This window comes from Carassius gibelio, chromosome B7 (genome assembly GCF_023724105.1).
Source record: "Carassius gibelio isolate Cgi1373 ecotype wild population from Czech Republic chromosome B7, carGib1.2-hapl.c, whole genome shotgun sequence".
Taxonomy (NCBI): Eukaryota; Metazoa; Chordata; class Actinopteri; order Cypriniformes; family Cyprinidae; genus Carassius; species Carassius gibelio.
In genome coordinates, this window is record NC_068402.1 from 490,126 (window position 1) to 507,900 (window position 17,775).

Below are 17,775 nucleotides of genomic sequence, written 5' to 3' on the forward strand. Positions count from 1 at the left end.
CCAGAAATTTTATGACATCAATGTCTTTTTTGTGGTCAGTCTAATCTAAAGGCCTGTGTGATGTTTAGTTGTGAAGATCTTGAGTTTTTGTTAAAAGGCGTGTCCATGTCGCCATGACGAAGTTCGATGTCTCGCCATGGGAATAAAAGATGTTATAACTCAGGCATAAAATGTCCGATCTTGCCCAAACTTCACATGTGTGATAAGAGTCCTGGCTTGAACACATCGGAAGGCCAATATTCCATTATAACGATAGCGCCACCTGCTGGCAACAGGAAGATTGGCACACATATGGAATAAACTTTGATATATTGCACTTATATTTATGAGTTTAAATGCATATTTCTCAACGTTCACCTTTTTACTAAAGCCACACGATGGCAGTGAGCCCGGGTGCGAGGGCCCGTTCATCGCTGCTTGCAGCTTTAATTATTATTATTAGGGCTCAAGCCCAAAGGGCGAGAGGCCTATTGTTTTCCTTAGGATTATTTTTTATTATTATTATTATTATTATTATTTTTTTTTCCAACGTCTCGGGGGCTTTTGGGGCCCTTAACGTGCTTAAAAAGTCTTGAAAATTGGCACACAGATTGGAACCTGCGGCCATTAGGGCCGGGCAGAGACTGATACACGGGCGTGGCACAGGGGCTCTACAGCGCCCCCTGGAATATGGAGGGCCATATATCATACACTCTTGCTCGTAGACGTATGAAACTCGGTACACATATAAATCTCATCAATCCAAACAACTTTTGTATTGCATATCATAGGCTCCGCCCAACAGGAAGTTGGCTATTTCGGGTTTAGTATTCAAATTTTTCGTCAAAGTTGTGGGTGCTTTTGGGGTCCTTAACATACTCAAAAACTCTTGAAAATTTGCGCACACTTTGGAATCTGTGGCCTTTAGGAGCCTGCAGAGGCTGGGACCCGGGCGTGGCACAGGGGCTCTACGGCGCCCCCTGGAACACAGTCAGAAATGTTGATGTATAGCTCACACATACTTGCACATATTCATAAGAAACTCAGTACACATATAGATCTCATTGTGCCGAAAAACTTGCGTATTGCATGTCATAGGCTCCACCCAACAGGAAGTCAGCTATTTAGAGTTATGTAAAAAGCGCATGCTCTGGAATTTGAAATACTTGTCATAGGTTTTTTTCTCGATTGCCGCCAAACTCGGTCAACATGATCTCAAGACACTGGGGATGAAAAATTGCCAGGGGATTTTTGATATCTCGAACGGTTTGCTCGTGGCGAGGCGTTGAAATTATGGCGAGAAATGAGAAACAGGAAGTGTCTAATATCGTCCACATACATTTCCTGATTTTAATCAAACTTCATCAGATTATTCGTTGTATGATGTCGATCGCATATATGTGACTATTAGGAGTCAAAGTTATAGCGCCACCAACTGGCAGCAGGAAGTGTGTCATTTTCAAAATGATTTGAATTCAGCATCTTATTATTACTCGATTTGCTTCAAACTTCATCAGAATAATGTTAAAACACAGCCGATATAAATCTGCAAGGGGGATATTGATATCTAAAAAATTGTTGGCGTGGCAACATGTCAAACTGGAATACTTCTCAGGTGATTTTGAGGCAAATAACATACTTAGAATTTCACAAAACTCTGAACACACATCAGTATTTCTGATAGGAACTTAAATTGTGAATGGATTTTGGATAGCTTGAATGGTTTTACCGTGGTGATTTTTTTAAATGACCTTACAAAGGGAATCATTATTGTATTTTTAAGTTGCAGCTTCCAAAGACGTCAAATAATTTTTTCATACAGATGAAAAAGTCATTCTGAGGAAATATGCATAGTTTCACGACTTTACAACACTGTATGGATAACAGAAAATTAAAAAACTGTCAAACATCTCATCTCACTCTGTCCATCTGTTTGAGTATATGTGCTTCAGACTTCCATTGTCTGAGAGAAATAGCGCCCCTACAGGTTCAATTCCCGGACTTTTACTTTCACTTTTAAATCCGTTAAAAATACAAATAAATACTTAGATTTAATTCACACTGACAAGCTAAACCAACATATCTGATTATTACCGGTTCAGGGCTCATGGATAAATTATTTCTGGCCAGAGATACGTGAGAAATAGGAGCGATGAATCACCGCTGTGATCACAAGCGTCTGGAGTAAAGAGCTCAGAGAAAACGAATTTATTCCTGTTTTAAAGCTTTTAAAAATAAATTATTACAGCGATATCACACTATCAACCAATTAGAACACACCAAGAGCTAAATTAAGATGTTTTTGAACTGTTTGTGTGAAAATGAAATATTTGTGGCTGCCTATCTGAAATCACGCCTCCGATCAGCGCGTACAGTGTCCAGCTCAAAATAAACGAATTTATTCTTGTTTAAGAGCTTTTTTAAATAAAACATTACCACAAATGCACACAATAAACCCACTGTAACACAACAAGAGGTAAATGCAGGTGTTTGTGACCTGTTTAAGTGTGCAAGACTATTTGAAAGCGCGACTGGCAGAATAACATATCTCTCGAGCTGCAGGATTCTGGCTTTCGTCGTACGAACGAACACATCACGGACAAGATTATTTCAAAATACATAATAGCTTGGCGACTATAAACGAAAACAGCCACGTGAACATAAACTGGATCTACTGGATTTGAATATTAAAGTGACCACATTTACCACTTGCTTCTGTCTTCAATTTTAATCTATATAAAAAAGGAAACTCATTCGACTTGGCTGCTTTTTTAATGTGTGCGTATTTATTTATTTACCTTTTTATACATTTTGTATAATTTCATAGTTTGTGTATTACAATTATAAAAACAAAAATAAATTTAGCCACTCACATAGAAAAAGCTTAGGCCTTAACCTTTTTCTGACAGTTTTAGGGATTTTTAAAAATCCTAAAAAAACCTTATTTGTGCTGCAAATAATAATTTCAAACTCATTTGATACTGACCTATGACATCCTGTGACATTATATTTATTTTAACTTACATAATCTCATGGATGTAACAGTAAATCTGTTCAGCTCACAGATCAATACTAAGCTGTAATGCAAGCAGAACTTTCACAAATGCTTATGAGTCATTTAAGGATTTGATAACACTGTAAAATAATGTCTAATTTGTTAACATTAGCAAATGCATTGATAACACTTTATAATAACTGCACTCATTAGTAAATAGTCAGTTCATGCTTTATAAAGCCTTGTCCCAATATCAATAGTCAGTAGTAAGCAGTTTATAAATACAGCTATAAATAGCTTGTCCTTGGTTTATAAGCACATTTATTAAAAAGGAGAGTAAGTTATCTTCCTATGAAAAATAAAAGATAAAAATAAACAAACAACAACACAGATTGATACAGAACTCAGAAATTTTATTGTGGATTTATGATAAACTCAGCCTGTAAATGAATTCATACTCCTCCTCATACTACTCCATACTCCTTTTTCAACATTATGCCAAAATACTGAGATGTTAAATTGTGAATGGGTTTAGGATAGCTTAAATGGTGTTGCCACTGAGATTTATTAAAGTAACATAAAAAAATACAATAGTTATTTTACTATATCTTTACAATTTTTCATTCTAACTCTTCATAATTTTTTATATAAGTAGAAGTCCTCATTTGAAGGAAGCACAGTAAGTTTCATAGCTTTATCATTTTCAAGAGCCAGCATAAAATTTAAACTATCATAACTTATAAATCAAGCTTGCAATTCTTAGTACCTATAATGGCCACCTGAGGGAGCTATAGGATTACTTTTAAATAATTATTGGAGAAACGAGTATGATTTAAATAATTTATAGAAATCTTTCAAATAAAATAATATGTATTTTATGTATTTTACTGATAAAATGACCCTCACTTAATTAGAATAACAAGCTGAAGTATTGTGAACTGTATATTAAGAATAATTCTTTATAGGCTTTATGGACAGATTCGTTTTGAGTGACTCTTGAAGGTTCAGCCCCACATCCTCTTTTACCACTGTTTAAAGAATTAATCTTACAGAACAGGTGTGAATGAATTTTGGATAGCTTGAAGGGTTTTGTCGTGGTGATTTTTTTTAAATAATAGTAAAAAAGGAACCAGTAAATGTATTTTTATTTTTTTAAAGTGCAGCTTCTAAACACTTAAAAAAAAATGTACACATAAAAGACAAGTCATTCTGAGGCATATTTCCTCAGAATGACTGGTCTCATGACAATAGTTTCATGACTATACAACACTATATGGATGATAGAAAATTAAAAAACTATCATACATCTGATGTCACTCTGTACCTCTGTCACTGTGTGTGTGTGTGTGTGTGTGTGTTAAGTGAATTAGGTGTGAAACTATCAGGGAGCATTTAGTCTCCAGCGCCAACATTTTACAGAACTGCCACTTTCCTGGAGTCTCCAGAATTACTCGGTGTCAGGCTCTGAGAGATCTAAGATTCCAAAAAATTATTTAATTAGAATACCATGAAGTATTGTGAAATACTATATATAAAGACTTTATATATAGGCTTTATGAACAGATTAGAGTGACTCGTGAAGGACCAGCACCACCTCCTCTTGTTCGATGGTTTGAGGAGTATATCTTCCAGAATCCGGGATTAAGATTTAGGAGCTCATTTTTATTCCACCTCCTTTCCTGAAAGTCTGTCTTGCAGAATTGACTAAAAATTAATCTTCACATTATTTCCTAATTATTTTGCAATTCTTTTTGTCAGTTCTTCTTGACCTGTTTTTCTCTTCCAGCTTTCCTGGACTATTGTATAGCACTCATAAATGATTAAATAAAAAAATAATGGTAGTTATTAAGATTGATATGGTTAGGAATTGGTAAAATGTGCTTGGAAAAAAATCACAATAAAACAATGTTTTAATGTTTAAGTTTGGAATATTAACTGACGTGAATGAATGCTATATAAATATTGTTCATGTTAACATAATGTTTATGAATGGAATCTTATTGTAAAGTGTTACTAAAGTTATATATATATATTGTTCTGTGAATGTGATTTTAAAGTCTAGATGATTCGGATTAACCCTTTAACTGCCATATCCTTTAAAACCTCACTGCCAGAGGGATATTGTGAATGCATGTGCCCGCTGGGCACAGTTTACCTGATGCCACCGGGGTGGCGATGGCATTGGTGGCTTGAGCCCGACATCGCTGCTTGCAGCTATATTTATTCTTCTTCTCCAAAATGAATCGCATTTTTGAGGGCCTAAACATGCTCGAAAAGTCATGAAACTTTGCACACACCTCAGAACTGGCGAAAATTTACGTCTGATATGGGTTTCAGAAGTGGGTGTGGCAAAATGGCTCAACAGCGCCACCTATACACGTTCAACGGTGTGCGCCTCGAGCTACGTTTCATGTACATGTATGAAAATCGGTATACACATGTAACTCTCCAATACCTACAAAAAAGTATCTTGGAGCAAAATCCGAAACCCAACAGGAAGTCGGTTATTACTAATATTATGAGCAAATTTTGTGTCATTTTTGTCATTTCCATGCGTTGTATTTTAACGAACTCCTCCTAGAGATTCATTCAGATCAACACCAAATTTGGTATGCCTAATCTGAAGGCCTTTGCGATGTTAAATTGCGAAGCTTTTGAGTTTTCGTTAATGGGCGTGTCCGTGGCGGCCTGGCGAATTTCGATGATTCGCCATGAAACAGGAAGTTGCTATAATTCAGACCTACAATGACCAATCTGCCCCAAACTTCACATGTTTGATGAGACTCCTGACCTGAACAGATTGACATGCCCATATTCAGTTATAGTCATAGCGCCACCTATTGGCAACAGGAAGTGACATATTTTACACTGCGATGAACTACTCCTAGAAATTTTATGACATCAATGTATTTTTGTGGTCAGTCTAATCTAAAGGCCTGTGCGATGTTAAGTTGTGAAGATCTTGAGTTTTCGTTAAAAGGCGTGTCCATGGCGCCGTCACGAAGTTCGATGTCTCGCCATGGGAATAAAATATGTTATAACTCAGGCATAAAATGTCCGATCTTCCCCAAACTGCACATGTGTGATAAGAGTCCTGGCCTGAACACATCTGAAGGCCAAAATTCCATCAGGTGTGGCAAAATGGCTCGATAGCGCCACCTATACACTTTCAACAGAGTGCGCCTCGAGCTATGTTTCACGTACATGTACAAAAATCGGTATACACATGTAACACAGCAATACCTACAAAAAAGTCTCTTGGTACGAAATCCGAATCCAAACAGGAAGTCGGTTATTTAGAATTTTCTCTGCAAAATTGGCGGTTTTTTTGCCATTTTCAGGGGTTGTACTTTAACGAACTCCTCCTAGAGATTTATTCAGATCAACACCAAACCTGGTCAGTGTAATCTTAAACCCTTTGCGATGTTAAATTGCGAAGATCTTTAGATTTCGTTAAAGGGTGTGTCCATGGCGGCCTGACAAATTTCGATGTTTCGCCATGAAAAAGGAAGTTGCTGTAACTCAGACATACAATGTCCAATCTGCCCCAAACTTCACATGTTAGATAAAACTTCTGCCCTTAACAGATCTCCATGCCCACATTCAGTTATAGTCATAGCGCCACCTATTGGCAACAGGAAGTGACATGTTTTACGCTGCGACAAACTACTCATATAATTTTTTTGAGATTAACATATATTTTGTGGTCAGTCTAATCTAAAGGCCTGTGCAATGTTAACTTTTGGAGATGTTGAGTTTTTGTTAAAGGGCGTTTCCATGGCGCCATGACAAAATTTGATGTCTTGCCACAGCAAGAGAAGTTGTTGTAACTCAAGCATAAAATGTTCAATCTTCCCCAAACTTCACATGTTTGATAAGAGTCCTGGCCTGAACACATCTGAAGGCCAATATTCCATTATAATGATAGCGCCACCTGCTGGCAACGGTAAGATTGGCACATATATGGGATATACTTTGATATATTCCACTTATATTTAGGACATTAAATGCATATTTCTCAACGTTCACCTTTTTACTAAAGCCACACGATGGCGGTGAGCCCGGGTGCGAGGGCCCGTTCATCGCTGCTTGCAGCTTTAATTATTATTATTATTATTATTATTATTATTATTATTATTATTCTTCTCCAAAATGAATCGCATTTTTGAGGGCCTAAACATGCTCGAAAAGTCATGAAACTTTGCACACACCTCAGAACTGGCGAAAATTTACGTCTGATATGGGTTTCAGAAGTGGGTGTGGCAAAATGGCTCAACAGCGCCACCTATACACGTTCAACGGTGTGCGCCTCGAGCTACGTTTCATGTACATGTATGAAAATCGGTATACACATGTAACTCTCCAATACCTACAAAAAAGTCTCTTGGAGCAAAATCCGAAACCCAACAGGAAGTCGGTTATTACTAATATTATGAGCAAATTTTGTGTCATTTTTGTCATTTCCATGCGTTGTATTTTAACGAACTCCTCCTAGAGATTCATTCAGATCAACACCAAATTTGGTATGCCTAATCTGAAGGCCTTTGCGATGTTAAATTGCGAAGCTTTTGAGTTTTCGTTAATGGGTGTGTCCGTGGCGGCCTGGCGAATTTCGATGATTCGCCATGAAACAGGAAGTTGCTATAACTCAGACATACAATGACCAATCTGCCCCAAACTTCACATGTTTGATGAGTCTCCTAACATGAACAGATTGACATGCCCATAATCAGTTATAGTCATAGCGCCACCTATTGGCAACAGGAAGTGACATATTTTACACTGCGATGAACTACTCCTAGAAATTTTATGACATCAATTTTTTTTTTTGTGGTCAGTCTAATCTAAAGGCCTGTGCGATGTTAAATTGTGAAGATCTTGAGTTTTCGTTAAAAGGCGTGTCCATGGCGCCGTCACGAAGTTCGATGTCTCGCCATGGGAATAAAAGATGTTATAACTCAGGCATAAAATGTCTGATCTTCCCCAAACTTCACATGTGTGATAAGAGTCCTGGCCTGAACACATCTGAAGGCCAAAATTCCATCAGGTGTGGCAAAATGGCTCGATAGCGCCACCTATACACTTTCAACAGAGTGCGCCTCGAGCTATGTTTCACGTACATGTACAAAAATCGGTAAACACATGTAACACACCAATACCTACAAAAAAGTCTCTTGGTACGAAATCCGAATCCCAACAGGAAGTCGGTTATTTAGAATTTTCTCTGCAAAATTGGCGTTGTTTTTGCAATTTTCAGGGGTTGTACTTTAACGAACTCCTCCTAGAGATTTATTCAGATCAACACCAAACCTGGTCAGTGTAATCTTAAGCCCTTTGCGATGTTAAATTGCGAAGATCTTTAGATTTCGTTAAAGGGCGTGTCCATGGTGGCCTGACAAATTTCGATGTTTCGCCATGAAAAAGGAAGTTGCTTTAACTCAGACATACAATGTCCAATCTGCCCCAAACTTCACATGTTAGATAAAACGTCTGCCCTTAACAGATCTACATGCCCACATTCAGTTATAGTCATAGCGCCACCTATTGGCAACAGGAAGTGACATGTTTTACGCTGCGAAAAACTACTCCTATAATTTTTTTGAGATTAACATATATTTTGTGGTCAGTCTAATCTAAAGGCCTGTGCAATGTTAACTTTTGGAGATCTTGAGTTTTTGTTAAAGGGCGTTTCCATGGCGCCATGACAAAATTTGATGTCTTGCCACAGCAAGAGAAGTTGTTGTAACTCAAGCATAAAATGTTCAATCTTCCCCAAACTTCAAATGTTTGATAAGAGTCCTGGCCTGAACACATCTGAAGGCCAATATTCCATTATAATGATAGCGCCACCTGCTGGCAACGGTAAGATTGGCACATATGTGGGATATACTTTGATATATTCCACTTATATTAAGGACATTAAATGCATATTTCTCAACGTTCACCTTTTTACTAAAGCAACACGATGGCGGTGAGCCCGGGTGCGAGGGCCCGTTCATCGCTGCTTGCAGCTTTAATTATTATTCCGATTCTTCTTCTCCCGAATGAATCGCATTTTTGAGGGCTTAAACATGCTCAAAAAGTCATGAAACTTTGCACACGCGTCAAAGCTGGTGAAAATTTTAGTCTGATATAGGATTCAGAAGAGGGTGTGGCAAAATGGCTCGACAGCGCCACCTATACTAAGAAAATCAACAGCCTTCGAGCTATGTTTCACGTACATGCACGAAAATTTGCACACATATGTAACACACCAAAACCTAGAAAAAAGACTCTTGGAGCAAAATTCTAAACCCAACAGGAAGTCGGTTATTTTTAGTATTATGAGCAAATTTTGTGTAATTTTGGTCATTTCCATGTGTTGTATTTTAACGAACTCCTCCTAGAGATTTCTTCAAATCAACACCAAATTTGGAATGCCTAATGTAAAGGCCTTTGCGATGTTAAATTGCGAAGATCTTGAGTTTTCGTTGAAGGGTGTGTCCGTGGCGGCCTGGCAATTTCGATGATTCGCCATGAAAAATGAAGTTGCTATAACTCAGACATACAATGTCCAATCTGCCCCAAACTTCACATGTTTGATGAGACTCCGAACCTGAACAGATTGACATGCACATATTCAGTTATAGTCATAGCGCCACCTATTGGCAACAGGAAGTGACATATTTTACGCTGTGACAAACTACTCCTAGAAATTTTTGGACATCAATGTCTTTTTTGTGGTCAGTCTAATCTAAAGGCCTGTGCGATGTTCAGTTTTGAAGATCTTGAGTTTTCATTAAAAGGCGTGTCCACGGCACCATGGCGAAGTTCAATGTCTCGCCATGGGAATAAAATATGTTATAACTCAGGCATAAAATGTCCAATCTTCCCCAAACTTCACATGTGTGATAAGAGTCCTGACCTGAACAGATCTGCAGGCCAATATTCCACTGGGTGTGGCAGAATGGCTCGATAGCGCCACCTACACCTTTTCAACAGAGTGTGCCTCGAGCTATGTTTCACGTACATGTACAAAAATTGGTACACACGTAACTCACCAATATCTACAAAAAAGTATCTTGGTACGAAATCCGAATCCAAACAGGAAGTCGGTTATTTTGAATTTTCCCTGCAAAATTGGTGTTGTTTTTGCCATTTTCAGGGCTTGTACTTTAACGAACTCCTCCTAGAGATTTATTCAGATCAACACCAAACTTGGTCAGTGTAATCTAAAGCCATTTGCGATGTTAAATTGCGAAGGACTTGAGGTTTCGTTAAAGGGCGTGTCCATGGCGGCCTGACAAATTTCGATGTTTCTCCATGAAAAAGGAAGTTGCTGTAACTCAGACATACAATGTCCAATCTGCCCCAAACTTCACATGTTGGATGAGACTCTTGAACTGAACAGATCTACATGCCCATTTTCAGTTATAGTCATAGCGCCACCTATTGGCAACAGGAAGTGACATATTTTACACTGTGACAGACTATTTCTAGAAATTTTATGACATCAATGTCTTTTTTGTGGTCAGTCTAATCTAAAGACCTGTGTGATGTTTAGTTGTGAAGATCTTGAGTTTTTGTTAAAAGGCGTGTCCATGGCGCCGTTACAAAGTTTGATGTCTTGTCATGGGAATAAAAGATGTTATAACTCAGGCATAAAATGTCCGATCTTGCCCAAACTTCACATGTGTGATAAGGGTCCTGGCCTGAACAGATCTGAAGGCCAAAATTCCATTGGGTGTGGCAAAATGGCTCGATAGCGCCACCTATAAACTTTCAATGGAGTGCATATGAACATTCAATGGAGTGCGCCTCGAGCTATTTTTCACGTACATGTACAAAAATCGGTACACACATGTAACACACCAATACCTACAAAAAAGTCTCTTGGTACGAAACCCGAATCCCAACAGGAAGTCGGTTATTTAGAATTTTCTCTGCAAAATTGGTGTTGTTTTTGCAATTTTCAGGGGTTGTACTTTAATGAACTCCTCCTAGAGATTTATTCAGATCAACACCATACTTGGTCAGTGTAATCTAAAGGCCTTTGCGATGTTAAATTGTGAAGATCTTGAGGTTTCGTTAAAGGGCGTGTCCGTGGCGGCCTGACAAATTTCGATGTTTCGCCATGAAAAAGGAACTTGCTGTAACTCAGACATACAATGTCCAATCTGCCCCAAACTTCACATGTTAGATAAGACTTCTGCCCTTAACAGATCTACATGCCCATATTCAGTTATAGTCATAGCGCCACCTGCTGGCAACAGGAAGTGGCATCTTTTACGCTGCGACAAACTACTCCTAGAATTTTTTTGAGATTAATATATATTTGGTGGTCAGTCTAATCTAAAGGCCTGTGCAATGTAAACTTGTGAAGATCTTGAGTTTTTGTTAAAGGGCGTGTCCATGGCGCCATGACAAGTTTGATGTCTTGCCTCAGCAAGAGAAATTGTTATAACTCAGGCATAAATTGTTCAATCTTCCACAAACTTCACATGTTCGATAAAGAGTCCTGGTCTGAACACATCTGAAGGCCAATATTCCATAATAATGATAGCGCCACCTGCTGGCAACAGGAAGATTGGAACATATACGGAATATACTTTGATATATTCCAATCAAATTTATGACTTTAAATGCATATTTCTCACCATTAACCTTTTTACTAATGCCACTCGCTGGTGGGGAGCCCGGGTGTGAGGGCCCGTTCATCGCTGCTTGCAGCTTTAATTAGGGCTTTTACTTGAGTAAATATTTCTAGAATTACTTTTACTTTTACTTGAGTAAAGTTTTTGGGTACTCTACCCACCTCTGCATATATATTTACTCAATTGATGTTAAACAAACCTCAATTTAAGTTTTAACTTTAAGTTTCCTTTGTTCATCCTTTGTGTATTTGATTGTAGAACTCCCTTGGTGATTGGACAGTCATCTCAGGTTTCCAGTGAGCAAGGCTGCCCGACCAGTGTTACCGACACTGGCTGTGAGTGAAACTCGGTTCCTCTTATCTCTGTCCGTTGCGTACATGCAGTGGCGACATCAGCAATTTGGCACTCCAACGATAGTCAATCAGTCCAGCCGACACACGACGCAATCTCTGGGACCAGTACCTAATCCTGGGCCTAAATCGGGGCCACTCTTCTTTTAAGAGAGGGTTCTAGGGAACAGCCCAATTTTTTAGTGCTGTCTGGCGGTTGACATCTTGGTGTTGCCCGGTTGTGTTAAAAGTCACAAGCTCTTTGAGAGGGCACAGCGCCAGAGTAACAGAGGGCCAGGGACACTGCGGTCGAATGTTTGGGGAGCGCCAGAGAGGTTGACCAAGCCACTGGTTTCCACCTGAATGGCCTCAATTCACCCAGGTGAAGCAAATGTGATAAAACCCATCCACTTTTATAAGCCACAGAATATTAGATATTCCCCCAGATATATTTTAAGTGTTTGACCCATTTGCTTCTTCAAGCCACACCATATTTCTAGGTTTCCTGCCCAGATAGCCACACACCTGTTGGCCCTATCTTAAAATCTAGCAGTAGGCTTAGGCCTCCTTATTCTCAGTAACACATCGTGTTTCTATTATTTTTATCTCATTTCAAGTGTTGTGTTTCACTTTGTTCTTTTTCTATCCTCTGTTCTGTTGTGATTTGTTTCTTTCATTTCACATAGAGACAGTAACCTGTGAGAGCCACCAAAGAAGCTAAATAGTAGAGCGACAACCAGCAGCCGAGGTCATCACGCGCCCGCTAGGCTACTGCCTGTCAAATCACAAGTTAATTGGCTGCTGAACCGTCTGACTGTTTGGATCAGTTAGCCCCAAAATTCTCATAAACGGCACAGCCCGTATTAATATACGATACGGAACAATTCAGGAGATCACCTATTCCATATATGTGTAGACTCTTAAATGATTATGGATTTTAAATGGACTTCGCATACCTTTATTTAAGTATTTTATTCTTCTTTTTCTTTTAATCTTGTATTTTAACTTAAGTAAATATGCTTTGACAATTCACTGTAACAGCAAAATAATTCAGTGTTCCCCTACGACAAACGTCTTTGGGTACCTGTAATGAAGCTGATAAAGTCAATAAACAAACAATAATCATATAGCTTGTTAACCATAGAACGATCTTGCATTGGTCTTTTTGTGTGTGTGCTGTGCTTCTCTCACCGACAGGGAGTCAGGATGTTCCAGACATCCAGTCCAGAAGTCCTTGGGGGCCACCTCTCAACATGGTTGAAAGCCGTTATGACCCCCTTCCTGCCCAAGGACGCCAGTAACCTGCAGCACCCAGAGCAACTAGAAACCGAGCTAGATGAACTGATGGCACACGATCCAACCCAAAGCGACTACTACAAAGAACTTGCGAGGATCCTCAGAAGCCTAGTTCACATTCTCATCGCCCAGGCACAGCTCAGTGAACGGAGCAACATCGACCTTGAACAGCAAGCAGCAACGCTTAAGCTTCAAGCGGAGGAGGCCTGGAAGGACCAGTCCCGAACCCAGAGTCGCCTTGATCAGCTCCTCCTCGAGACCCAGAACCAGCACGAGAAAGAGGACGACACAGATCCAAAGCTACAGAAAAAAGTAGAAAAACTTCACAATGCCCTGCAAGATCTTCGCCTTGACACAGATCAAAGAGAACAGCTGGAGAGAGAAGCCAGAAAAGAACTCAACAAAAAACTCCAGCAAGGTGACGCTCTCCTAAAAATAGCAGAAACTGAACTGAAAGAAAGAGACTATAAAACCTGGGCCTACAAAACACACTTGCAAGCGGCCCGAGCTAAAATCAATGAACTTACTCTGCAGAGAGACGAGCTCCAAGATGAACTTGACACTGTTCACACAGAACTGAAAGATTCTGACAGATTACAGAGTGGCTGGATTGGAGAAACGCACACCACAAAGTTTCTCCAGGCCCGCCACTCCAACCTTTTCAGCCAAGAACCCAGAGCTGAAAAAGGGGGTGTAAGCTCACGGCTCAAGAAATCACCAGCCAGCTTACAAGAACACCGGTCAACAACGGAGGGGGGAGAACCCTTCCAGAGAATGCATGCCACTAAACCCTGCACGGCTCACAGAGAACTTGACAAGCTAGCCCGAAGCATCCCTACGTTCAACCCAGATCCTGCAGGAGGACATGACGTTCACGCTTATTTACTAGATATTGGCTTTCACTTGCAAACTCTCACCAACGTGACAGATGTGAACACATTGTACCTGTTAAAAATCACGTCCAGCCGTGATGTGCATTGTGTTCTGGATCGTCAACCAGAGACTGTCAAAGCGTACTACCAGCAACTGCTACAAACTTTGACTCTTGAATTCTCTGATCCAGACTCAGACCATGGGCTCCTTATTGCTATGGACCTCAAACAGGGCCGACTTGAAAACCCACAGACTTTCTGTAGTCAGCTACGAATAGCCTACTTCGGAGCATGCAACGAACCAGGTATGCAACAGGATGTCGACTTAAAAACTCTGTTCCTCCGAAACCTACATGCCAGTTGGAGTTTTCATCTCAGAGTCCCAGCGTGTCTGCGTAACATGACTACAAGAGTTACAGAACTTAGCCCACAAAGCTTGCACCAAGCAAAAGACTATTTATGAAAAGACTGTGAAAAACCCCAAAGTCTCTGTCTCTGAGCACTGCTTGGAGTTAACCCTAGAGGGCGCCCTACAACACCACAGTCACAGAACTTTTTACAGAGAGTCAATACTGTTCCAAGCCAGCAGAGCAAGCGCTCTGAAAGATTCTGGTACCGGCGACCCAAAAAGAGCGGATCCCCACCGTCCAGGACACAAAGCCCCGACAGCCGGCAGTGGAACCACTCTCGATATGACACTGGTAAGCTCAAACCTGAGCCCACGTCAGAAAAACACAGGGCAGCCACGTCTGAGACAGCAGAGATCCTGAGGGTGCTGAAAGAGCTTCTTTACATGAAAACTCGCAAGACAGACAAGGAAGATGAACCAGACATCATATGTCTAAGCATAAGAACTGAAACCAACACCCTGTCTAACTGCCATCTGTAAGAGCCAAGCACCCAGAACACTGCTCATCATCCACAGACCACAGAGCTAACTGTCACATCACAAGGTGACAGCATAACCCAAGCTCCACAGCTGACAGCTGCACACCCTGAACGAGACAGCACAGGTTCTCACACGAGGTACCGCAAACACAAGGTACCAGAAAATGCTGTTTTGACTACTTGCCTTTGCAGTGAGCTACACAAGACCGGTCCTAACCACCCATCGTTTGTCACACCTGCCCTGATGCCAACATTCCTGGGCAGCCTTGTCAAAAAGGGGGTGGGCCGAAATTGAGTGAGCATGGAAGACCTGATCGACACAGGATCAAACCTGACGGTGATTTCATCTCACCTTTTCAAAAGACTCCAATTTGAAGCTAAGAGACAAGATCGAACTCTTACACCTCAAACTTGGAAACAGAATGTACAGTCGTACAGCCAGAATGACATCCGGTTTGAACAGGTTGTTTCCATTTACCTGACAATCGGTCTGATGAGTCTAGTACATCCCATTTATGTCTCACCAATGAACACTCATACATTTCTCATCGGCAAAGACCTGTTAGACCACTTTGACCCTTTACTGAACTTCAAACAGCTAAAAGACTTTGCTCAAGTGCGAGAACCTCTTTCCCTCCAGCCACACCGGTTGCCAGAGCCAGACTGTCAATTCACAGAGGTCACAGGAACTCCCACAGAGCCAGACGGTCAGGTCACAGAGGTCACGGGAACCCCACCTGCCAGCCGTGGTTCAAGTTCAAGCCTCTGCAACACGAACAGGGTATGGTGGTACCAGCTTACACCAAAGGGGTCGCTGTTCGGCTCAACCTGCAATGTGGTCAAACCTTAAACCACACGCTGGGTTTCTTCCAATCCTCACCTGAATGTGTGGAACTCGGACTCACACTTGAAGGCACACCCCTCACTGAAGTGTCATCTTGTATAGCCTACATCCTGTGCAACAACTGCACGGTAACTGACATTAACATTCCCAAGGCCTACGGGCTGGGATGGCTAGTGAGCCATGACTTTAATGACTTTGAACTTGTACTACCTGTCATTGAGTCCATTCCACCTGCACTGATACCCGAAGGGAGTACAAACAACATATTGTTCACTGCACCCTTCAAATTCGTCGCCATCACATCTGTCATGTCGGTGAGCAAAGACCAGGTGAGCGGGATGGATCTGACAGATGGAGGAGCCTTACACAGGTTTTCAATCTCAAGTGCAGCAAATTCTACAAGATGCTCATGCACTTCAGAGCGATACAGATCACCAAAAGACTCAGACAAGTTCTGTATAAGCTCAAAGAATACTGTGCCAAAGACTTTTTAGACTGTGGTCTTACCAACCTACGCACCCTGATGCTCCTCCCACTTCTGTCAAACAGTACAAGATTCCCATCGCCTCACACAAACCAGTGCAGGAGATCATCGAATCTATGCTGGAGAAAGGTGTCATCCATCCATGCAACAGCACCTACTCAGCCCTCTTCCGGCCCGCCCTCAAAACTAACTGCGAGTGGCGACCCACCAGTGACTACAGGAAACTGAATCAACAAGTCACCTTTATTTATATAGTGCTTTAAACAAAATACATTGCGCCAAAGCACTGAACAACATTCATTTGGAAAACAGTGTCTCAATAATGCAAAATGATAGTTAAAGGCAGTTCATCATTGAATTCAGTTATGTAATCTCTGTTCAGTTTAAATAGTGTCTGTGCATTTATTTGCAATCAAGTCAATGATATCGCTGTAGATGAAATGACCCCAACTAAGCAAGCCAGAGGCAACAGCGGCAAGGAACCGAAACTCCATCGGTGACAGAATGGAGAAAAAAACCTTGGGAGAAACCAGGCTCAGTTGGGGGGCCAGTTCTCCTCTGACCAGACGAAACCAGTAGTTCAATTCCAGGCTGCAGCAAAGTCAGATTGTGCAGAAGAATCATCTTTTTCCTGTGGTCTTGTCCTGGTGCTCCTCTGAGACAAGGTCTTTACAGGGGATCTGTATCTGGGGCTCTAGTTGTCCTGGTCTCCGCTGTCTTTCAGGGCAGTAGAGGTCCTTTCTAGGTGCTGATCCACCATCTGGTCTGGATACGTACTGGATCCGGGTGACTGCAGTGACCCTCTGATCTGGACACAGACTGGATCTGGTGGCCACGGTGACCTCGGAACAAGAGAGAAACAGACAAATATTAGCGTAGATGCCATTCTTCTAATGATGTAGAAAGTACGGTGTTATGTGAAGTGTTCCGGTTCCAGTTTACCTAATTAATGCAGCCTAAAAATCCTTTAACGGATTTGGATATTAAAAGCATATTAGTATGTTATGTGTATGCCAGGTTAAAGAGATGGGTCTTTAATCTAGATTTAAACTGCAAGAGTGTGTCTGCCTCCCGAACAATGTTAGGTAGGTTATTCCAGAGTTTAGGCGCCAAATAGGAAAAGGGTCTGCCGCCCGCAGTTGATTTTGATATTCTAGGTATTATCAAATTGCCTGAGTTTTGAGAACGTAGCGGACGTAGAGGAGTATAATGTAAAAGGAGCTCATTCAAATACTGAGGTGCTAAACCATTCAGGGCTTTATAAGTAATAAGCAATATTTTAAAATCTATACGATGTTTGATAGGGAGCCAGTGCAGTGTGGACAGGACCGGGCTAATATGGTCATACTTCCTGGTTCTAGTAAGAACTCTTGCTGCTGCGTTTTGGACTAGCTGTAGTTTGTTTACCAAGCGTGCAGAACAACCACCCAATAAAGCATTACAATAGTCTAACCT

At 40.9% G+C, this 17,775-nt stretch overlaps 1 protein-coding gene across 3 annotated transcripts in view; it reads left to right on the forward strand.

Moving 5' to 3' along the window:
• The window catches only part of LOC127962246 (uncharacterized), a 28,438-nt gene extending 11,270 nt beyond the window's left edge, over nt 1–17,168 (forward strand). For all 3 annotated transcript variants that reach the window (XM_052561793.1, XM_052561794.1, XM_052561792.1), the window contains one exon: nt 11,866–17,168. In XM_052561793.1, the coding sequence (XP_052417753.1) occupies nt 13,143–14,567 (1,425 nt within the window). In that variant the 5' untranslated portion in view covers nt 11,866–13,142 and the 3' untranslated portion in view covers nt 14,568–17,168. The remainder of the gene's footprint in view (nt 1–11,865) is intronic.
• Nucleotides 17,169–17,775: the final 607 nt, after the last annotated feature.